The 22,407-nt window shown below is 52.8% G+C and overlaps 1 protein-coding gene and 5 non-coding genes across 6 annotated transcripts; 2 read left to right on the top strand and 4 right to left on the bottom strand.

Moving 5' to 3' along the window:
* Nucleotides 1–5,266: 5,266 nt before the first annotated feature.
* Nucleotides 5,267–5,339, bottom strand: TRNAR-UCG. Its single transcript has one exon. It is a non-coding gene; the product is annotated as a tRNA-Arg (tRNA).
* Nucleotides 5,340–10,326: 4,987 nt separating this feature from the next.
* TRNAF-GAA lies at nucleotides 10,327–10,399 on the bottom strand. Its single transcript has one exon. It is a non-coding gene; the product is annotated as a tRNA-Phe (tRNA).
* A 1,220-nt stretch (nucleotides 10,400–11,619) lies between these two features.
* TRNAS-CGA lies at nucleotides 11,620–11,690 on the bottom strand. The gene has a single exon. It is a non-coding gene; the product is annotated as a tRNA-Ser (tRNA).
* Nucleotides 11,691–11,996: 306 nt separating this feature from the next.
* LOC120375532 (DNA-directed RNA polymerases I, II, and III subunit RPABC2-like) lies at nucleotides 11,997–12,418 on the top strand. The gene has a single exon (XM_039496229.1). It carries the CDS (start codon nucleotides 12,007–12,009, stop codon nucleotides 12,388–12,390), a length of 384 nt encoding a protein of 127 aa, XP_039352163.1. The 5' UTR covers nucleotides 11,997–12,006; the 3' UTR covers nucleotides 12,391–12,418.
* A 1,104-nt stretch (nucleotides 12,419–13,522) lies between these two features.
* Nucleotides 13,523–13,596, top strand: TRNAN-GUU. The gene has a single exon. It is a non-coding gene; the product is annotated as a tRNA-Asn (tRNA).
* A 7,967-nt stretch (nucleotides 13,597–21,563) lies between these two features.
* LOC120375941 lies at nucleotides 21,564–21,703 on the bottom strand. The gene has a single exon (XR_005586875.1). It is a non-coding gene; the product is annotated as a U4 spliceosomal RNA (small nuclear RNA).
* Nucleotides 21,704–22,407: the final 704 nt, after the last annotated feature.

Genomic DNA, 22,407 nt, shown 5'->3' with positions numbered 1-22,407 from the left:
GTAGCGCTGAAATCGGTATTGCCATGTCGGATTCGGGTTAGTGTGGCCGCAATTCAATGGTATTGGCCTCCGGGCGCTATCCCACAGTGCACCATTGTGACCGCTCTGGACAGCAATCTGAACTCGGATGCACTGGCCAGGTAGACAGGAAAAGCCCCGCGAGCTTTTGAATTTCCTGTTTGCCCAGCGTGGAGCGCCGATCAGCACAGGTGACCATGCAGTCCCAGAATCCAAAAAGAGCTCCAGCATGGACTGTAGGGGAGATACTGAAGCTGATCTCTGTATGGGGAGATGAATCTGTTCTATCAGAACTCCGTTCCAAAAGACAAAATGCCAAAACATTTGAAAAAATCTCCAAGGCCATGATAGACAGAGGCCACAACAGGGACTCAACACAGTGCTGAAACTTAAGGAGCTGAGACAAGCGTACCAGAAAGCCAAAGAATGAAATGGACGCTCACGGAGGGAGGGGCGACTGATGACTGTAGCTATCCCACAGTTCCCGCCCTCTCCGAAAACCATCTGAATTCTTGGCTGAGTTCCCAAAGCCTGAAGGGTCAAAAACATTGTTGCGGGTGGTTCAGGGTATATGTCGTTCCCCCCTCCCCCCTCCCGTGAAAGCAAAGGGAAAAAATCATTTCTCGCCTTTTTTTCAATGTCACCGTATGTCTACTGGATGCTGCTGTCAGACGCGGTGCTGCAGCGCTACACAGCAGCATCCCCTTCCCTTCCCTTCCCTTCCCTTCCCTTCCCGACAGCAGACGGTACAGTAGGACTGGTATCAGTCATCGTCATCCCGTGAGTGCTCCTGGCTGGCCTCGGTGAGGTTGCCCGGGGGTGCCTGGGCAAAAATGGGAATGACTCCCAGGTCATTCTCTTCTTTAAGCTTTGTCTAATGGAGATTCAGTCCTGCCTGGAATATCATAGCAGCTGGAGGCTGCCCTCCCCTCCCCCCTTTGAACTCTACTTGCAGAGGCAATAAAGTCAGTGTTGTTTCAAATTCTTGCATTCTTTATTACTTCGTCACACAAATGGGGGATAACTGCCATGATAGCCCAGGAGGAGTGGGGGAGGAAGGAAGCAATGGGTGTGGTTGTTGCAGGGGCACCCCCTAGAATGGTCTGCAGCTCATCATTTCTGACCTGGAGCGGCTGTTTGCCTCTCTGGTTCTTTAGTAGGCTTGCCTGATAGTCCAGACAGGACTGACTCTCCCTTTAGACAAAACTTAAAGAAAGGAATGACCTGGGGAGTCATTCCCATTTTTGTCCATACGCCCCCAGCCAACCTCACCCCTCCTCCTGTTCCCGCTACCCCCTGCCCCAGCCCAGAGCCTGCACACTGCATCCAAACTCCATCACAGAGCCTGCACCTCAGAACCCCTCACCCACCCAAACTCCCTCCCAGAGACCAGCCTCTCACCCCTTCTGCACCCAAACTCCCCCCAGAGCCTGCACCCCCTCCCCCTCCCCCTTCCCACACACCCCCTAACACCTGCCCCCAAACTCCCTCCCAGAGCCTGCACCCCTCCCTCTTCCCACACACCCTCCCACCTGCCCCCAAGCTCCCGCCCAGAGCCTGCAATCCCACCCCTCTTTCTGTTCCCGCTACCCCCTGCCCGAGCCCAGAGCCTGCACCAGCATCCAAACTCCATCCCAGAGCCTGCACCCCAGAACCGCTCACCCACCCAAACTCCCTCCCAGAGACCAGCCTCTCACCCCTTCTGTACCCAAACTCCCCCCAGAGCCTGCACCCCTCCTGCATCCCAATCCCCAGCCCCGGGACTGCACACCTAGACCTCCTCCCCACTCCAAACTCCCTCCCAGAGCCTTAGGCAGGTGAGGGGCAGAGTTTTGGGGATGGGTTCTGGGCGGTATGAGTGACATTATTGGCCCACTGGGAGGACTGGAGGACTGGCCCTGGCCCTAAGGTAAATTGTGGTTGAGACCCTGCTTTAAGGGATTGGAGCAATGCTGGAGAGACTGACGGGCAGGGAGCTGGGGAGCTGTGTGTGCCCCAAGGAGAGTTGTTGTTGTGCTCTGGTGACACAGAGCGGGGGTGGGGAGTTTGTAAGCTGTGGTGTTTGTATAGAGAGAAAGTTTACTAACCCCCAGGTTAAAAACTGTTCCTGCTGTGGGCTATACATGACACTCTCTGTTGTGAGGGTAGGTCAGTGGGTGAATGTTTCCCTGCAGGGTAATGGGTTCTTAGTTCCAATCCAAGTGATTCCCTTTAAAAACTTTTTTGAATGAAAATCAATTTCCAGACCCATCTCCAGTATGTTCAGGAGTTCGCTGAATGGGGGCAGGGGGCTTGAAATGAATTTAAACACTCAGCATTTTCCTGTGCAAATGAATAAAGACCTAGCAGAGCTGTCCAGCAGCTGAAATCAGTTCCAGTCCTCGGCGTCTCTAAGAGGGACACTCGGTAGCTGAGGCATGTGGGACACCTCTGTGGTGATGACAGGTGAAAAATGCTGGATTCAATGAAAGCTGAGCCCATAGGAGGAAGGTGAACGGCAGCACCACACAGGGTCATAACACTCAGACACGGGCTCCGCTGTCACTGCCCCTGTGTTTTCCATCATTTCTATCCTAAGGAACACACCCTCCCCTCCCCACACACTGTCACACACAACCTTCTCCCTTGAGCCCCATCCCCCCCCGACCCCTCTCCCCCACACGCCATGGGACACAGCCTCTCGGTGACTCACCCAGATGGGAGCTTGTCTCTGCATCTGCCCAGCAGGGGAGCAGAGAGCCGAAAGGGCCACAGGAGACCAATGGAGCTAGGCAGGGATAGAAAAGACTTCCCCTCCCTTCCCTTCGCAAGAGTCCCATTAATCTCACCCATGAGACATTCCAGCACCGGGTGGGCTCAAAGCATCAACCTTCCCCTGAGCAACGGAAGGGGGAACCAGCTCTAGCACATGGAAGGAGGCTCCCCAGCTCTGCTGCTGCTGCCATCCTGCAGCCTTTAATGTGGATTTGTTTTAGCTAATGCAACCCCCCCACTCCGCTAATCCATCCATGAAACATGGAGACAAGCTCCTGCCAACAGGATCCAGTAGTGCAATGGGTTAGTGTCCAGTACTTACAGAGCAGTGCTGAGTGGAGTCATGCTAAGGTTGTGAGTTCAAACCTCACCTACAGCACTAGTTCCCTTTAAGCAAATGGCTTCTTCCAATCATTTTGCCCTGCAGAAAATACAATTGCAGCTCAGAAGACACCGGGGTCCTCTTGCTTTACAGAGAGCAGGGCAGATTCCACAGATCTACCAGGCTCTGCTCTCCACCAGCCGCCTGTGTCAGGAGGGTCGAGCAGAGCCCAGAGCACTGCCCCCGACTCCCCCTCAGTCTTTGCTCCCCAAACCACCTGTGTGCTCACCCTCTTCGCTGAGAGACTCAAACCCTGCCTGGCTTTCTGTATGTCGGGGTTTTTTGTTGTCTGTCGTGTTGCTGTGCATGTGGGTCCTGTGTGATTTTTGTGGATGCCTTGCATAGTTTTGTGTGTGTGTGTGTGACTTTTGCATGCAGATTGTTTTTTGCTAAGTATTCTTTAGGTATGTGGTTTTTGTGCTTTCCTGTTGTGGGCTTTTGCTGTATTTTTTGGTGTGGATTTCTTCTATGTTTTGTGTGGCTTTCCCTTATGGCTCTGTGTGCTGTGTGGGTTTGGTTTTTGTTTATGTCTGTGTGGGCCTGTGCAGTCTGTGATGTTCTCTTTCTCTCTATTTGTCTCTCTGTTTGTATCTTCATGTGTAAATTCACTGGAACTTTTCAAACTCTCCACAGCTTTGCCAATTTTCACCAGGAATTTTACTCATTAACAAATTCTCACTTGTTCCCTACCAGTTGGTGACCATTGCCCGAGGGGCCTGTCAGTCTCAGGGGCCTGATTTCCCATTGACCCTTCCCCCTTCTATTGGAACTGGGAACTAGCCAACCTAAAAACCCCCACTCAGTTTTAGTAAAGGGCCAACGGTCCCTTACATAAGCTGGCCCTGTGAGTGAGTGAGTGAGTGAGGGAGGGAGAGCTCAGTGGTTTGAGTATTGGCCTGCTAAACCCAGGTTTGTGAGCTCAGTCCTTGAGATGGGCCATTTAGGGATCTAGGATAAAAATCTATCTGTGGATTGGCCCTACTTTGAGCAGGGGGTTGGACTAGATGACCTCTTGAGGTCCCTTCTAACCCTGGTATCCTATGATAGGATCACCAATGTTCAGAGAAACTAGCACAAGCTGGTCCCATGGTGTAAGGGTTGGCATGCTGAAATCTGAGTTCAAATCTCAGTGGAACCTTGTGGTAAATCCCTGGAGATCCAAGTGCTTTCCTGTCTCCAGCTGTCTAAGAATGAGTTGTTTACCTTGTGCTGAGTGACTCATACCCACTGGAGCCAGGTCTTTGGTTGGAATGGGGTCTAGAAGTGGCTATGGTTTGACTGGGTGTTTGGGATTTCTGATGCCCACAAGTTTGGCCCTTGTGCTTTCTACCACACTTTTCCTCTTGCCCACATGGCGCTTGAAGAAAGGAGTGTCAAGGCCAGGTTTCATAGTCAGGGAAAGGCACGAGGGAGGAAGAGTCCCAGGCTGGAGCCCAGCACCTCTCCTCCTCTGGGCACCTAGGACAGAGGTGGCTGGTGCTGACAGCTCCAAGGGAAGGCTTAAAAGCCAAGGGTAGGGTAAGAGGAGGGGAGAACCATGCCTATGCATGGCCAGCAGACAGCCACAGAGACGCCCAGCCAGGCTGCTCCCTGCTCCCTGGCATGCCGAACACCCACTGAAAACCACCCACAGACCAGCATGTGGGGCGGCTGCTAATGCTTTTTGGCCAACATCAGAAGACGGTAGGAAAGCAGGGCCAGCCCCCCTGGTGGGGCCTCTTACCATTCCCACTCCAGGTGCTCACTTTGGGAGTGGGGCAGGAGATTTTTCCCCAAGAGGCTTTTCCCCAGCTGGCAAGAAGCAGAGAAACACCCAGGCTCCCAAGGTGCTATGTAGCAACCCCCTCAAGCACAGGGACAGGCGCACACTTGGAAGAGGGAAACTGCTCCACACTCTAGCCCGGGCAGCCGCCCATTTTCTTTGGCAAGTCAGGAAGGGCAAAGGCGAGACTGGAAGCACCTGGGGCTCATGCCCCAGCCTTTGTGACACCCAACCCCCAACTCCTTCCTGGGGCTCTAGCTGCAGCCAGAGCATTGGCCTGAGCGGCCAAAAAGAGGTTCCAGCCCTGAAGGGAGCAGGACTTTCAGCACAAAGGTAAAACTGCACAAGCACAACCACGAAGGGACTCGAACCCTCAATCGCCTGATCCGAAGTCAGACGCCTTATCCATTAGGCCACGTGGTCACACAGGAAAAGGCCCTCCAGGCACTTCTTTGGAAAAGGCAGACACTGATGCATCCGACGAAGTGGGGATTCACCCACGAAAGCTCATGCTCCAATACATCTGTTAGTCTATAAGGTGCCACACGACTCTTTGCTGCTTTTGCAGACACTGTGTTTCTTGGGTCAGCTACTGAGGGGCTGAGACTCTCTGGGCACAAGAAGTCGAGTTCCCAGTGAGATGTGAGACTTAATTCTCTGGAGCCAGGTGCAGGGCTTTGGCAGGAGGCTCAGGCATGGGGATTGGGGTGCAGCGGACGGACCGGCTGTCTAGGTGCGGAGATTTAGTCTCACTGAGGAGGAGGAGGGGGAATCCTGCTGACAGGCAGTGGCCAGGGCCGGTGCAACCACTAGGCGAACTAGTTGGCCGCCTAGGGTGCCAAGTGGTTGGGGGCACTAAAAATCGCACTCAGGGGAGGCGGGGGAGTGGAGGTGAGCTGGGGCATGATGGGGATGGGGGGGGGGCTGCCTGCAGCAAGTAATGGGAGGGGCATGCAGGGGAACCACTCCGTGTCCCAACTCACCTCTGCTCCGTCTTCTCCCCTGAGCACGCCGCCCCCGCTCTGATTCTCCTCCCCTCCCAGGCTTGCAGCACTAAACAGCTGATTGGCACCACAAGCCTGGGAGGTGGGAGAAGTGGAGCGCGCCGGCGAGCTCAGGGTGACGGCGGCGCGGTGGTGAGCTGGGGTGGGGAGCTGCTGCGGGGGGGCTGCCCGGCTCTTCCCCATGGCCCCCGCCCCTGCACTCACTGCATGGTAAGTGGAGTGACCCAGCCCCAGCCTGGTCCACTCCCCTGGCTCCCAGCCACGCCGCCGGCGAGTGCTGTGGGGCGGTTCCCCCCCGCAAGTTTGGGAGCCAGGGGAGCAGAGCAGGCTGGGGCCCCAGGCCTCCATGGGGAGAAGCAGAGGGGGGCTGGTCCCAGGCCACCGTGGGACATGGGGGGCTGGCTACTTCCTGCGGGAAGTGGAGTTACCTGGCCCCAGCCTGCTCTGCTCCCCTGGCTCCCAGGCTTGTGTTGGTGTTGGCTGGATTTGTGCAGGTGTTTGTGTATATTAGCAATTGTGTGTATGTGGCTGGATTCATGCATGTGTTCATGTATGTTTGCAATTGTGTGTGTGTGTGCATGCTCTGCTGCCCTCTGCCGGCGCGACAACTGTTTCTCTGTATGTCACAGCCCCCATACCGTCGACCCAGTGGTGATTTCCCCATCTTACAAGGGCTGGCTGGCCTGACCCTTCTCCCCTCTGCAGAGTGTGGTGGGGCTGCAGCTCACCCCCTGTGGGGCAGGAGTGCCAAGGTGCAGGGCACTGGGCTCCGATGCACCTGGAGAGCAGCTCAGGTGAGGCAGGGCAGGGTGTGTGGTGTCCGTTCTGCGTTGCCTGGTGCTGGGCCATTGCACAACCCCCAGCCACGCCACACAGCGCACCCTGAGAGGGGGCAGGGGGCCAAGCAGATGATCCAGCATGAGGGGATCATTCTCATTGGTAGCTGTGCAGTGGCAGTGAGTTCCACAGGCCTTGGCACATGCTATGTGGGGCAGGAGGTCCTTGTATTTGGAGCAGTGGGAGTGAACTGCATGCAGTTGTGTCTCTGAGCACAATTGTGAATATTATGGTGTGTGTGTGGGGGGGCGGTGATTGTTTCTCTCTTTGGGGGTTGGGCTAGCATGTCCCTCTGAGTGTGTTGTGTGTGAGTGTTCTTGGGATTGTGTGAGTCCCTTTGTGTGTGTGTCACTGGCTGCAGAATACAAAATCCTGCAAAGCCATTTCCTACTGGTTAGCCCAGCAACACATTGCTACAAACAGTGTCACACACACACACACACACTCACAAACACACACAGAGCCGGGCTCAGCCCCACCAGCAGGTGGCAGCAGGACACACGTGTCTCTCCTGGGCCAGCTTGGACAATTTCCCATCACGACCCGGCACAGTGCTGGTGCCCCCACACAGGGGTGGGCAGTGACCGGGCAGGGGGGGCAGATGTGCTGGATTCAGAAGGAAGCACTTTGGGGAAATCAGTCACGGCCCTTAGCAGAGCTGGGACACAGACCCAGTGACCCCTGCACCACCCTGGGAGGGGAGTGGGGTCTAGTGGTCAGAGCAGGGAGGGGGCTGGGCACCAGGACCCCTGGGTTCTATCCCTGGCTCTGGGAGTGGAGGGGGTCTAGAGCAGGGAGACTGGGGGCCAGGACTCCTGGGTTCCATAGGGAGACTGTTTTTGCCAGTGCTTCCTCCTAGTGATCCCAGCCCAGCCCCCTAGTGGAGACTGAGCAGAAGTGGGGGGAGTTGTTCTCCGACGTTGGAGTGATGATTCAAACCCCTCCCCCAAGGACTGTGACATCAGGAAATCTGCCCCCCCCCAACACAGAGAAAACTGGTGGGATTCTGTCCACACGCAGAGAATTCTCTCCGCCAGGCTCCTTCGGTTCCTCTCGCTGCTCTCCGTCCTGCCGCCAGACACTGCTCATCTGCATAGCCCCGCCCATGGACACGTGACACCTTCTGTCCTGCTGGTTTCAAGTGAGTGAGTTGCCCTCTGGGAGTGAGCAGGTCACAGCACGTCACAGCCCCAGCCAGGGCCGGCTCCAGGCACCAGCTCAGCAAGCAGGTGCTTGGGGCAGCCCAGGAAGGCGGCACATCGGGCTCTTTGGCAGCAATTCAGCAGTGGGTCCCTCGGTCCCTCTTGGAGGAAAGGACCTGTCACCGAATTGCTGCTGAAGAAGAAAGTGGCGCAGATTTTTTTTTCCTGCTGCTTGGGGCGGCAAAAACCCTGGAGCCGGCCCTGGCCCCAGCACACATCACAGCCCCAGCACACGTCATAGCACGTCACAGCCTGGGGCAGGGAGATATTGGGGAAGGGGATGAGGGGAGATGGGGAAAGACCCAGCTCCATAGAGCCCTAGAGGCAGCTGGATATGGGGGCAGGAGAGGGGATGGAGGAGGAGAGACCCATCTCCTTGGACCCCCAGCGGTGGGAACGGAGGGGCGAAGGGGGGTGGGCGGCATCCAGCCCTATCGACCTGTAGGGGCAGGGAGATATTGGGGGCAGGAGGGGAGAAGGGGGTTGGCAGAGACCCAGCCTGGGGTGCAGGGGAAATGGGCTGGTTTAGAGGGAACTGGAGAGGAGAAGAGACACATGGGGGGATACATGTTGGGACAGGGAAACTGACTCACTCCGAATACATGCAGAGCAGAGCAGGGCGGAGGCAGATCATGCTGGTCCCAGGGTAATTTCGGGGGTTCTGATTCCCCACTCAGCCGGGGGGCTCCCCTCTGGGCTGAGGAGCCCTGGGGTTGGCGGGTGCAGGGGCTGGGTGTGTGTGTCAGGCTGGGGGAGCTGCCTGGGCAGAGGGGCTGGAACTGGCGGGGCTGACCACGTAAATTATCCTGATCTAAGCGCCATTGTAGAGAACACAATGTTGGCACAGCACTTCCTGGCAGCCAGAGACTGCGCTTTCTACACCTGCTCCTGTGGATGTGGCCTCTCCTGATTCCTGAGGAAAGGAACCTTTCCAGGAAATGGCCAAGGCTTCTGGGAATCCGCATGTGGCTGGTGGACAGAACGAGGAATCATTTGGCTCCTGGCAACTTAAAAGCTGAGCGCCCAAACAAGGGCTTGAACTCAGGCCCTTAGATTAAGAACCTGATGCTCTACCAACTGAGCTACCTGGGCTTGGTAAGAAACAGCTTCACCGTTCACCACAAGAGCGAGCAGGCAGGCAAAGAGAGGCCAAAAAAGTCCCAGGAACCCCTCCCCTTTTTCTGCACAGCCACTGCCTGTCAGCAGGATTCCTCCTCCTCCTCCCTCCTGTGCCTCAGTGCGACTAAATCTCCACACCTAGACAGCCGGTCCGTCCGCTGCACCCCAATCCCCCATGCCTGAGCCTCCCTGCCAAAACCCTGCACCTGGCTCCAGAGAATTAAGTCTCACGTGTCACTGGGAACTCGACTTCTTGTGCCCAAAGAGTCTCGGCCCCCTCAGCAGATGACCTGAGAAGAACAATATCCGCCTTTTCCAAAGAAGTGCTTGGAGTAGCCTTTTCCCATGTGACCTAATGGATAAGGCGTCTGAGAGTGGATCAGAAGATTGAGGGGTTGAGTCCTTTGGTGGTTGTGTTGCTGCAGTTTTACCGTTGTGCTGAACGTCCTGCTCCCTTCAGGGCTGGAACCTCTTCTTAGCCGCTCAGGCCAATGCTCTGGCTTCAGCTAGAGCCCCGGGAAGGAGTTGGGGGTTGGGCGTCACAAAGGCTGGGGCATGAGCCCCAGGTGCTTCCAGTCTCGCCTTTGCCCTTCCTGACTTGCCAAAGAAAGTGGGCGGCTGCCCGGGCTAGCGTGTGCTCCTGTCCCTGTGCTGGAGGGGGTTGCTACATAGCGTCTTCGAAGCCTGGGTGTTTCTCTGCTTCTCGCCAGCTGGGGAAAAGCCTCTTGGGGTAAAATCTCCTGCCCCACTGCAAAAGTGAGCATGGAGAGTGGGAACGGTAAGAGGCCCTAACATGGGAGCTGGCCCTGCTTTCCTACCATCTTGTTACCTTGGCCACAGAGCATCAGCAGCCGCCCCGCATGCTGGTGACCTTCAGTGGGTGTTTGGCATGGGAGTTTGCCAAGAGGAGGAGAGGTTGTTGCTGGGTCACTTTTACAGATGCCCCTTCCCTGGTACTGCCCTTGCTCAGCTGCACAGAGGAGCTTCCATCCCCAATCCCTGCCTGTCACTGCCCAGCAGCCCTCTGGCACCATTCCTGAGGGTCACCCTGCCTCACTCTCTCCCTGCCATGTTGGGAAAGACAGCTCCCATCTCTCCTTGTTAAAGGTCAGGTGGGCCAACTAGGGGCAGAAGCCCATTCTGTGTTTTCCTACTGCAGAGCCCAAGCTCAGGGACTCACCTTGGGTGCAGACACTGCTGTGCTCCCAGAAAACAAGCCACCCCTGCACAAAGAGGGATGAAATGGTCTGCCAAAGCCCGGGATTGAACCAGGGACCTTTAGATCTTCAGTCTAACGCTCTCCCAACTGAGCTACTTTGGCAGCTGCATTGAAGTATTTTGGCCTGTTGCTTCTCTGTGTGGGATGTTTTTGTCAGCAGTTGCAAACAAAAAGGACAGGAAAACGAATGGCTGCTCCACACCCCCACCGGAGGAACCCGCGCCCTTAGCTGTGGGAGTAAGAAGTGGCTGTTGGCTGACAGGGCCTGTCCCCGAGGAGCTGGAACAGCAGCTGCCGCCTCCCCCTCGGCTCCAGGCTGTGGGAAATGCTCATTGCCTGGCTGCATGGGCGGCTGCTGCTCCGTGCTCTGGAGAGCGTCTGTATTGCTCTGTCAACCCCCCGTCTTCACTGAGCCAGTCTGGTAAGGTCCCAAGTGCCCCCTCCGGCCTGGCAGCTGAGAGTCTGTGCAGACATCAGCCCCCCTGCCAGCCCCACAGGCAGCAGCGGCGCCAGCCCCCCAGCACCACAGGGGCACTCGATGCACTTCCTGTGGGGAAATGGCTCCTTGGCATCCAGCTGCTAGAGTGAGAGCCAGGAGAGAGCAGTGTCTGGCTCACCGTGGGGGAGAGAAGAGACCTGGTGAGTGCGGATCTCCCTCAGCCTCCCCCGCAATGCTGGTCACTTCTATTGTCACTGTGATAGTTAGTGCTTCCCATCAGGGCCACCCGCAACAACTCCTCCCCTTCCTTCCAAGGCCCTGCCCCCACTCCACCCCTTCCCCCAAGCTCCCACCCCTGTCCAATCTCTTCCCAGCCTGCACCTTCCTACCCCATTCCTCTCCCTCCCCCACCTCTTCTTCTCCCTGCTCCTCCCCGTCCCCACCCAGTGCCTCCTGCACCCCACTGAACAGCTGATCTCTGGCAGGTGGGAGGCGCTGAAGGGGAAGAGGAGGAGCTTGTCAGCAAGGCCTGTAGTGGGGGGGGGGGAGCTGGCTGCCAGCGGGTGCTGAGCACCTATTTTTTCTCTGTTGGTTCTGCAGCCCCGTAGCTCCCATGGAGTCGCTGACTTGGCTCCTTTCACACTCTAGAGAGAGGAGCAGAACCAGGGCTATGGCTGATCTATGGGGCACCAGGTGAGTGGCAGAGGCTTCAGGTGCTGAGAGTTTGCCTGACCCCTCAGGGACACAGTGTGAGGTGGTGTCCCAGGCATCTCTATGAAAGGAGCAGAACAGGATTTACTTGGGGTGGGGAAAGAATTGAGAGTGGCTCAGGGGGTTGTACAGAGGTATTGCCCGGGTGAGAGACTGGCTAAAACACAGGCGTTGCTGTGAGCAGGATTTGAACCTGCCTATTGAATTTCGACTCCAACACCTTAACCACTTGGCCATCACAGCTGTGAGCACAAAATTGCCCCAGTGCCAGAAAAACTGGTAAAGAATCACAATGCCCAGGCATGAAGTCATCTGAGCTACAGAATTCCCACCGCAAACCTGGCTCCCAAAGCGCAGGGGGGATTTGGGGTTCATTCTCTTTGCTTAGCCATGTGCAGCTGGTGGGACAGGGATACTGAATGCTCAAGGGTCAGACCCAGGAAGGTTGAAGCTGCATAAGCTTCTTGCCCTGAAGACAGCCTGCTCAGAGAAAGGAAACTCCCTTAGAGGGGTCTGCGGTTGGGATCGCATCGCAAGAGTCTTGCGCCGGGCCGGCAGCATGTCCGACAACGAGGACAACTTTGATGGTGACGACTTTGACGATGTGGAGGAAGATGAAGGGCTAGATGATTTGGAGAACGCAGAGGAAGAGGGTCAAGAGAATGTAGAAATCCTTCCATCTGGAGAGAGACAGCAGGCAAATCAGAAACGGATCACAACTCCATACATGACCAAATATGAGCGAGCCAGAGTCCTGGGCACTCGTGCACTCCAGATAGCGATGTGTGCTCCAGTCATGGTAGAGTTGGAAGGAGAGGCAGATCCTCTGCTGATTGCAATGAAAGAACTCAAAGCTCGGAAGATTCCCATAATCATCCGCAGGTACCTGACAGATGGAAGCTATGAAGACTGGGGTGTGGATGAGCTAATTATCACTGACTGACCTGCTTCCTGTCATTGTCCCTGGTTCCTCTTTCACCTGCAGATGCTTTTATTTTTGTTTATATTTGTGTAAATAAAAAATAAACCCCCATTTTTAAGCAAAAAAAAAAAATTCCGGACTGGCTGTGTGTAACGCACTTCCACAGCATTGCCTTCTACAGCCCCTGACGCAGCCACTGGCCCGCCGGGGAGAGCTGGACCCAGCAGAGGCCCCGGCGGGGACCAGGCGGCACTTCGGCAAGTGCCCCTGGTGGGGCTGGCAGCCGGGCTCTTAGCACCGAAGAGCCGGGGCTGGCCAGGGGAGTGCGCCAGGCCGGGCAGGTAGGCAGGGGGCGGGACCTGACTGGAGGGCTGGAGCCACGTGAGCAGGTGTGGGAGCAGAGCATTGTGGGAGAGGAAGCAGGAGTAATCAAGTTTATTTTCCTGTTTAGTTTGCATCAAGGACAGAGTAACTCTACCTGGCATTTGAAGCCTGAAAGCTTCACCCTCACCTGAAAAGTACTCACCATTAAGGGGTATGGGTTCCAAACGCCAAAACCTGTGGGGAGATAGGAATGGATGTTTGTTTAGAATCTGCTTGTATGAGTGGGTTCCTGCTGATTTTTTTTTTTTTTTTTTTTTTTGCTGTTCCTGCTGTGTAAAGACAAAAGTATTTTGGGATCTCTTAAAATTGTTGTTAGTGCTGCACTGCTGAAATCATTAGTCCTAAGCTTATGCTATGTGATCTCCTTCACGGTATATTTTGGCCCTGGGAGATAAAAGGCTGCTCTGTGTGTGGTGTTAGGGAGTGAGGTAGCAAACATTGATGGCAGAGGTGGTGCATGTGCCACAGAAGTCGTGTGCCCCCCCCGCCCCCGCTCCTGTCCAAGAGTCCAGTATTTGCATAAACCCACCCACTCACCTGTGACTAACAATCTCGCTCTGCTAACTCTTCCAGCAAAACAGACCAAAGAAAGTGTATGCGAGCGCTGTACCACAGCCCCGGTGCTCTTTTCGGTTCCTTCCCACAGAACTTTCCTTCCATAGCAATCCAGTTCCTTCCTTTTGCTTGGCTAACCTCTGTAGGCATGTGCTATACCGTACCCTGAGCTGATTCCCGGCTTTTGTGCTCAATACAGCCTTGCCCCCTCCATGTCTCTGTGGCGCAATGGGTCAGCGCGTTCGGCTGTTAACCGAAAGGATGGTGGTTCGAGCCCACCCAGGGACGGCGCTAAGCCCCTGCTACTGCCTTGCTTTCCCGAGGCCTGTATGGGGAACCTCAAAGGTCCCATTTTGCTACCTCTTGGCCTCAGAGCTTTCAGCTGGTGGTCCAAAGAGCAGGCTGGATGCCATTCAGAAACCCATCTGCCAGCAGCCGTGCCGGAGGCTCAGGCTTAATCCTCAAAGCCGAGCACAAAAACTTTCAGACGGGAACATTTCGCTCCCTTCCCGCCTCCACCCAAGCGGCAAGGGAGAAGCGGAGGAGACAGACCGGCTCAAAGACACCTCCCTCCCACTTCCCTGTACGCTGTGCAAAGCTCTTGGCCTGCCTCATGCCTCATCAGGAAAGCACGGCCATGCGGCCCAAGCCTGAGTCACGTCCGCGGCCTGGCCCACCCCGCCCCGGCTGACGGCGCGCAGAGCCACGCGAGTCAATGGCAGGTCGAGTCGGGAGCCTCGGCTCTTTCCCCTGACAGCCACACACACAGCGCTGCCTAGCGCCCCCAGAGCCTCCCTCGTGTTCTCCCGCAGCAGCCGCCTGCCGGTGTGGGTGGGAAAAGGGGACCAGGAAGCACTGCAGCCTCATTCCAGGACAGGAGGCCCTCGCCACGCCCAGGCGTGCCTCTTGCCTTCAGCCCAGGCAGCCAGAGGTGCCAGGGAGCTCCCTGGCAGGCCGCCGCTTTGCCTCAGCCACCTCTTGCCTCATGGCCTAGGCTCTTGGGGCTCTGCTGGTCACCGGCTCGCTTGAAGGCCCAGAGGGAAAAGAAACAAGCGCACGCGTAGCAGAGGACGGTTTCGATCCATCGACCTCTGGGTTATGGGCCCAGCACGCTCCCGCTGTGCCACTCTGCTGCTTCTTCACACTCTCCCCCTGTCACCTAGCTGCCACTATCCGGATTAGTGCCTTATATGCCCTCGCTCTGGCAGGCAGATGCGCTGGCTGCTAGGCAGCTGCCCTGGTCACAGGATTTTACAGCTAGCTTCTACAGGGTAAAAAGGATCTATTTGGGGTTTGGACCCCATTGGGAGCTGGGTAGCTGAGTGCCAGAGACGGGAGCACTTCTTAAACTGTTTTCAGTTACGCTTGTGGGGGACGAGGGTCAGCCTTGGATCCGTGTCTGCAGCAGGCAAGCACCTCTGGCTCAATCGCCCCCCGCCGTATTAGCAGACTAAAACGCGGAGCGAACGCACACGCCTTGCAAAGGAAGAGGAGCCGGGATCTCGAACAAAAGTCAGCATTTTATTAAGATGAGGTTCAAAGAAAAAAAAGTGTACGGTACAGAGTTTTGGCGTAGAAGTTTCTGGTGCTCAGGGAACAACGTACAGCTTACCCAAGGGGTGCAAAGTTCGGTTTAAAATGGGGTGGCGTAAGGAATACATAATCTGCAATAGCCCTGACGGGGGGTAAAAGGTTAACGTACAGACACTGAGTTAGGAGGGCATGTTGTCCATATGAGGGCTACGTTCGGGTGTGGAGTATAACGAGCGGTTACGACGATGAGGATGGATTGACCCGCGTTAGGTGAGTTTTAACGTTCGGTGTTTTGGAATCTTTGCCACAATCTAGTTGAAGCAGGGTCAGTATGAAGTCTACCCTGCCATCTGTTGGTGATCTGTCGTCAAGGCCTTTTGGGGCTGATGTCATTTGCATGGTTACACCCACCCCGGATTGCATGATGGGAGTGCTTGTCCAAACGGTCATTTCAGCTGCTGCGGGATCCCCAGTGTCTTTGTTATTGGGGCAGGAGTAATCCAGTGTATGTTCCTGTTGGTTTTGGATCAAGGACAGAGTAACTGTACCTGGCCTTTGAGGCCTGAGAGCGTCACCCTCGCCTGAAAAGTACTCACCATTAAGGGGTATGGGTTCCTAACGGCAGCGCATGGAGGGAGGTAGAAACGGATGTTTGTTGGTCTCTCGCAGGTGCTGCTGATGTCCTTTCTGCTGTCCCTGGTGTGGAAAGACAGAGGCAGAGGCGGTTTTGAATCTCTTCAAATTGTTGTGAGTGCTGCAGTTGCTCACCCTAAGCTTATGCCGTTAGATCTTAGATCTCTTTCACGGTGTATTTTGGTCCTGAGAGCTAAAAGGTGTGTTGTTAGGGAGTGAGGTAGCAAACCTTAGTTGCAGAGGTGGTGCATGTGCCACAGAAGTCGTGTTGATCCCCCCCACCCCTGCTCCTGTCCAAGAGTCCAGTATTTTCATAAACCCACCCACTCACCTGTGACTAACAATCTCGCTCTGCTAACTCTTCCAACAAAACTTTTCTGCCAGGTTCTCATTCCGAACTGTATTCCTATGAACTTAAGGTTTTAAATAGCATCACATTCCATCTCCTTCAGTATAACTCAATTTTTCACTTATCTAAGATTTTAAGTGTATGCCTTAACACATTATTTGTAATGGAATAATAATTAATTCTATTTTCAACTAAAGAGAGAAGAAAACCATATAATTTGTATTTAGAGAATTCAGCAGAATCTCATGATGTTAAACACATATATTTTCAATCTCTTTTAAATTGCTATTCTTTGGAACCCATGTCCCTTGTCTAACGATTTTTATGTAGGTTCGGGTGAGTCCCGAAATCATGAACTGCTAAGTACCGTTCTACTGTTTTTGATTCATATGACCAGGATTACTACACTTTATTACTCCTGCCCTATTAAGAAAGTGTTTGGGGATCCGACAGCAGCCAAAATCACCATTTGGACAAGCACCCCCATCATGCAATGCGGCGTGGGTGTGACCATGCACATCAGCAACCAAAGGCCTTTACAACACATCACGAACAGATGGCAGGGTAGAGTTCATTCTGACCTTGCTTACATCCTCCCCACAGCCAAGAGTTGGTGCTCCTGATAAATCACACTCCCTATTATACCAGCTCATTGGTATTGAATGCTGAAGTTATGGCTAGCAAAAGTAGCCACCCATCTCTGCTCTGTAGCATCCAGCTTAGCCCTTCTTAACACATAAGTCAGTGGATTGTTCTCTGTGCATACCTGAAACTGAGCACCAGACAAGTAGTCTCGAAATTTCTCAATGATGGCCCATTTCAAGGCCAAGAACTGCAGCTGGTGGATGGGATAGTGAGTTTCGCTATCAGACAGTCCTCAGCTGGCAAAGGCTACAGATTTACATTTACCTTCCACTTCCTGGTAGGAGAGTGCTCCCAGACCCTCCAATCTGGCATCAGCATGCAGGATACTGTTTGTTTGGTCAGCAAGGACTAGGACTGGCACATGAATCAGGCAAATAATGATTTCCCGTAAAGCCCTGTCACATCTCTCATCCCGCCATGTCCCCAATGGAGAGGAGAGGAGCCCCTCCCCTGTCCCAGGCCAGGCGTACCAGATCTGTGGGGGCAGATGTCCATGGCCCAGCCCAGGTGAGCTGGAGCTGCTGGGGAGAGAAGTTCCTTCCTCAGCCCAAGCCCACCAGAGTTGATGTTGCAGTGGGGGAGAGGTATTTCTCACCTGGTTTTTAGATGCTCTGATGAGAGGGAGAAGAAGAAAGATTTTTCTTCTCCTTACATTTCAAATTCTCCACCCCCACCCCTAACCATTTTCTGCTCTAGCCTGATCTCTCTCTTATGTGTCCAGGGCCGTCCTTACCCATAGCCAGCTGCCTAGGGCACCACTAGGTGTGGGGGCACTGCTCTGCTGGGAGCCTGGACAGACGGGAAGCAGTGGAGCATGTAAGAGCAGGGCTGCTGGGTCCTAGAGAGAGCTGAATGCAGCACCGTCTGAGGGAGGGGATTGGCTGCTGGGGTCTCTGGGAAGGGGAGGGGTTGGGAGGAGCTCACCTGTGAGTGTGACTCTTTCCCCCCGGCTGAGGTGAGGTGAGGCAGGCCCTGCGGCTCTGGAACCAGTATCCTCTGTTGTCCCCCATAACATCCATTCTTCTCTCACCCTGCCCCATGGAGCACCCCCTCCTTTCTCCCTCCTCCCCAGAAGCATCCCTCTCTCTCGCCTCCCTCCCCTCCATCAGGGATGGGTTGGGTGAGGTGCTGGGAGGTAGGTGTGGGGAGGAGGCTGGCTCCCTGCCTGCTGAGGAATGAAAGTGAAAGTAACTCACTTCCTGGGCAGTGAGCCAGGATTGGAATGTCACACGGGGCTGGGCTGGGGTTAGCCAGATGTGTGAAAACTCAGGACAGGGGGTTGGGATAGGGTGAGCAGATATCCCTATTTTATAGGGCCAGTCCCAATTTTGGGGTCTTTTTCTTATATAGGCTCCTTTTACCCCCCACCCCCACCCCCTGTCCTGATTTTTCACACTTGCTGTCTGGTCACTCTGGGTGGGGGTAATTGGTGCCTATATAAGACAAAGCCCCAAATATCGGGACTGGCCCTATAAAATCAGGACATCTGGATCTGGTCAACCTAGCTGGGGAGTGTGTCTCCCCCGGGCTGGCAGCTGCCACCGATCCACCTCATCCGGGGGGAGCTGTACAGGGCAGGATGAGCTGCTGTGGCTCCATGGGTGACCTGTCCCTGAGATCAGATGCTGTGCTAACTTCACCATGGTCCATAAGGCTGGTGGTGGTGCCCATTGGCGTGTGATTGGACCTGAGGGTTTGCTGCTGCTGTTGCCACTCTGCACCCCAAGAGGTGGATTTTGGGGTCTACTGCAGCTGTTGGACCAGCAGTATGAAAGCAGTACTGTGTTGCCATTTAGATTGTCATTTAACAACTTTGTTTGCCAAAAATTCTTGCTAACAATCCTGAATCCAATTTCAATATTTAAAAAAAGTCAATCTCTTAGCCAAAACAGAAAATTAAGTTGTTGACAATTATTAGTGACAGGTTTGGTTTGAGGCAGGGAGTAGGCCAGTTTTCATCAGAGAAACAAAAAATGTTGACTGACTTTCCTATAGCCTGTTACTCCTGATAAGAGCCCTCCAACAACTGTAATATGCTCATCTCCTTACTAGTGTATAGAGCAGGGGTCGGCAACCTATGGCACACATGCCAAAGGTGGCAGGTGAGCTGATTTTTGATGGTACGCAGCGGCAGGCTGAGTGGCTCAGCCCATCACTGCTCTGGGGTTCCGGCTGCTGCCCTATTGCCAGCTGGGATACCGGCCATCGGCCCCTCTCAGCACCTGCTGCTGGCCTGGGGACCCCCAAGGAACCCCAGGCTGGCAGCGGGCTGAGCAGGCCGGCAGAACCACTCAACCTGCTGTCAGCCTGGGGTTCCATTCACTCAGCCGGCAGCGGGCCGAGTGGGCTGGTGGCGGGCTGAGCAGGGCCGGTGGAGGGTTGAGTGGCTCAGTCTGCTGCCAGTCTGGGGTGCCGGCAGTACTCAGCCTACTGCTACGCCGGGGTTCCTGCTGCCGGCCCCTTGCCAGTGAGGAGCCCAGCCGCCGACCCCTGTCTGCCTCCTGCGAGCCTGGGTGAGCAGAACCCCAGGTTGGTAGCGGGCTGAGGGGGGTTGGCGGCCGGGATCCTGGCTGGCAGGAGTTGGTGGTCAGAACCCCAGACCAGCAGCAGGCTGAGCAGGGCCTGGGATCCTTGTCTAGGGTTCCAGCCACCAGTCCCGCTCAGCCCACTGCTGGTCTGGGGTTTCATTTACTCAGCTGGCAGTGGCCTGAGCAGGACCAGTGGCCAGGACCTCAGATAATAACAATAGTTTATTTATATAATATACACATAGAGAGAGACCTTCTACAAACGTTAAAATGTATTACTGGCACGAGAAACCTTAAGTTACAGTGAACTTGGCACACCACTTCTGAAAGGTTGCCGACCCCTGGTATAGACTGACCATATGTTGTACTAAGATTCTCCTGCTTTTTTTTCCCTGTGAGTCAGTATAGCTTTTGCCAGCCCAGAAGTTGGGCAGCCAATGTTTTATGTTTTCACAATGTTTTCTCCAACTTTCATAAAGTAAATTCATAGTTAATATGAGTTAAAAGGCCAGGACACTTCCTTGTGAAGAATCTGTACAGCAGATCGTGCTAGAGCTGTGAAAATGTCAGTTTTTGATGAAACTTTAGAGGCAGTGATTTATCATTTATTTTATCATGTGAATGTGCTGCTATTGCTAATGTCTTTCCAAACAAAATAAGGCACAATAGGACTTCTGTAACATTTCTGTGCTACCTTAATCTAGATGAGATGATGCTGTGCTGACTTCATTTTGGTCACTTTGTGCTTTACCTAGCAGTAAAACTAGGGTTATATTGTCCCACTGTTTGGAACCCCAGCTTATTAAACTGATTTTGCAGCCAAAAAAGCCAGAAAGATTGCTTTTAATTAAAAACAAATCTTTGTTTCAATACCTCTTCATATAAATTTCCAATAAAAATTAGACAAATTAAAAAAATTATATTATTTGCATCATTCTGTCAAATCAGAATTTTTTCTATAGTGCTACTTCTTTAGTGCTAGTGCATCAGCATTACAGTTTGCTTCATTAAGTTAAACTGGTTTTAATAACGTGAATGTGGCAAGTTTTCCAATACTGTATGCTTATATTTGTGTTGCTAAGAGCAGATCAGGCACAGGGCACCAGTTTCATAATCTCGACTAGGGCACCATAAATCCTAAGGACGGCCCTGCATGCCTCAAGTCTCTTTTTCCTGGCCTTGTTCCAGAGCCCTCACAGCCCAATTCTCTGCCCTAACGTTGAGCCCTCTACTGCCCCTGAACCTCTCATTCCAACCCCACCCCAAAGCCTGCACCCCCAGAGCCAGTGCTCTCATCCCCCTGCACTCCAACTCTCTGTCCCATGTAGCCTGATTTAGGGTGTACTAATAATATTAATTTGGAAAATATGATGAAAATTTAATTTATTAGCTTACATTTTATTTAATTTAATTGAGTTATAAAGTTACAAATGCGTTAAATCTATTCAAAAGATACAAATGGCATTATATGCAACAAAGTTTGGTTAATATACTCACACCCTTGCTTGATAACCTCGTGGTAAGAGACACAGGACCAGCCTTGCAGTTCAGGTTTCTCAATTCTTGAGTGAAAGATGCAGTGCTTAGAAAAAGCTAATGTTACTTTGGGTTTACTTGAATAAGTTAAACTTAAAATCAAATCCTAATAAACAAAGAATAAAAACTTAGGGAAACCGAGCTTAGCCGAGTTACTTTGAAACTCAAAGTTTAAGAACAAGTACAGCCTACTGATAGTAGATAGAGAGAGAGTGGAGGAAGTAAGTCAGACTGATAGAGCGACGTGCTCTAGCGAGGTGGGTTACCTCTTTTATAGGGCACAAGCGCCTGAAATCCTTCCTCCTATGCCCAAATTTCATTCCTTACCCACAAAACGTTAGGGTACGCTTACTTCATAGGCTAGTATGTTTGTGCGTGTTGATGACATGTACATATGCACATAAGTTCCCTTGTGGTGTACGTGTTAATTCTGTGGGTACAACACTGAAAAACCCCTTATGCCATTCTCCATTGTCGATTGGTCTAGGTAAAGGTCTTAGACAAGCATGGGTACTTCTCTCTTTATTTAACAAGATAAAGGTCAATTTTCCTTTCTCTATAGCAGCTCTATAGTGTAAAAGGTCACACTATAGAGATGCTAACTTTGCCTTAGCTTAACATACAGGATATGGCCTGTAGGTTCTCTTAAGTCATGTGCCCCAGCCCCCTAATCATTTTTATTGCCCTCTGCTGGACTCTCTCCAGTTTGTGCACATCCATTCTCATGTGGGTCCCAACCCCAAAAGTACTCACATTTCACCCCAATGGCTCCAAAATGTACATAGGGTGCTACCATTGTCAAGTCACTCCCGAGCTCTCCAGTGGAGCCTGCTGGCAGAGAACAAGGTGAAAATTAACCAGGACGTTGCTCAGTCAATTCCCTCTGCTCCCAGCAGGTGGTATCGGAAACCTCCAAGATCGCTCACTTCCCTTTCTCTCATCAGCTTCAGGCCCCAGGGTTACAAATGCACAAACCAGTTGAGATTCTCCCCTGGGCTCAGGGTGTGGGGCTGCTCTGAGGGGATGGACTTGCACATTTGGGATATTAGTGCAAAGATACAATTTCAATTTCTCATAGAGAAAACTGAGGGCATTGGGAAAAGTTTTCAACTAGCAATAATCACGCCTCGGATTAACCTCATTGGCTATGATACTGCCACTTCTTATTTAGTGAAAGGAAAGCTGCAGTGACAGCCTGGTTACTGAGATGCAAAACACTTTCCTCCTGGGAGAAACAAGAAGTTAGAATTAGAAATTTACATAGTTTGTTCCAGTGTTGGCACAGGTTTAATTTTGCTTCTGTGTAGGTTTGTTTCAGGCTGTGACTGTTTTGGTTTATTGGGTTGTTTTGTTTTTTTTAATTGGAATGGAGCTTTTAATTGACATTTGCTGGATTCGAATGGCTGACCTGCAACACCAGTTTTGACATAGTTCTGCATATTTTATACAGATTTGGCCAGTATTCAAGGATGTGATTCCTTTATGGGAGGTTTTAGTGGTCAGGCTTATTTATTTTATGTTATTTTCTCATCCTGCTGTAGCACACCTTTTTGATAAAATGTTGAAATTATTAATTTATGGCCTTTGTTAGTTTTTATTTTTAAAAACAAAGTTTTTCTTAATGTTTGGGTTTTAAATTAAGCATTGTTTTTTGTTTCAATTTTTCATTTAGGTTTTTGTTGTTGATGGGATCTTTAAGAACTTTGGATTTAAATAATATTTTTATCTCAAGGTTCCAAAGACTCAGACAAGGTTTTCATCTCGAGGCCAAAAGACCAAAAACATCAAGACACTTGATCATATCCTTGGATAGACCAAGAGACTACTCACACTTGATCTGAGCTCATAGTATTAAAATTTGGACAGATTTAGATT

Source organism: Mauremys reevesii, linkage group 12, assembly GCF_016161935.1.
Source record: "Mauremys reevesii isolate NIE-2019 linkage group 12, ASM1616193v1, whole genome shotgun sequence".
Taxonomy (NCBI): Eukaryota; Metazoa; Chordata; order Testudines; family Geoemydidae; genus Mauremys; species Mauremys reevesii.
Note: the sequence above shows the minus strand (reverse complement) of the source record. Positions and strands in the feature narration are given on the sequence as shown.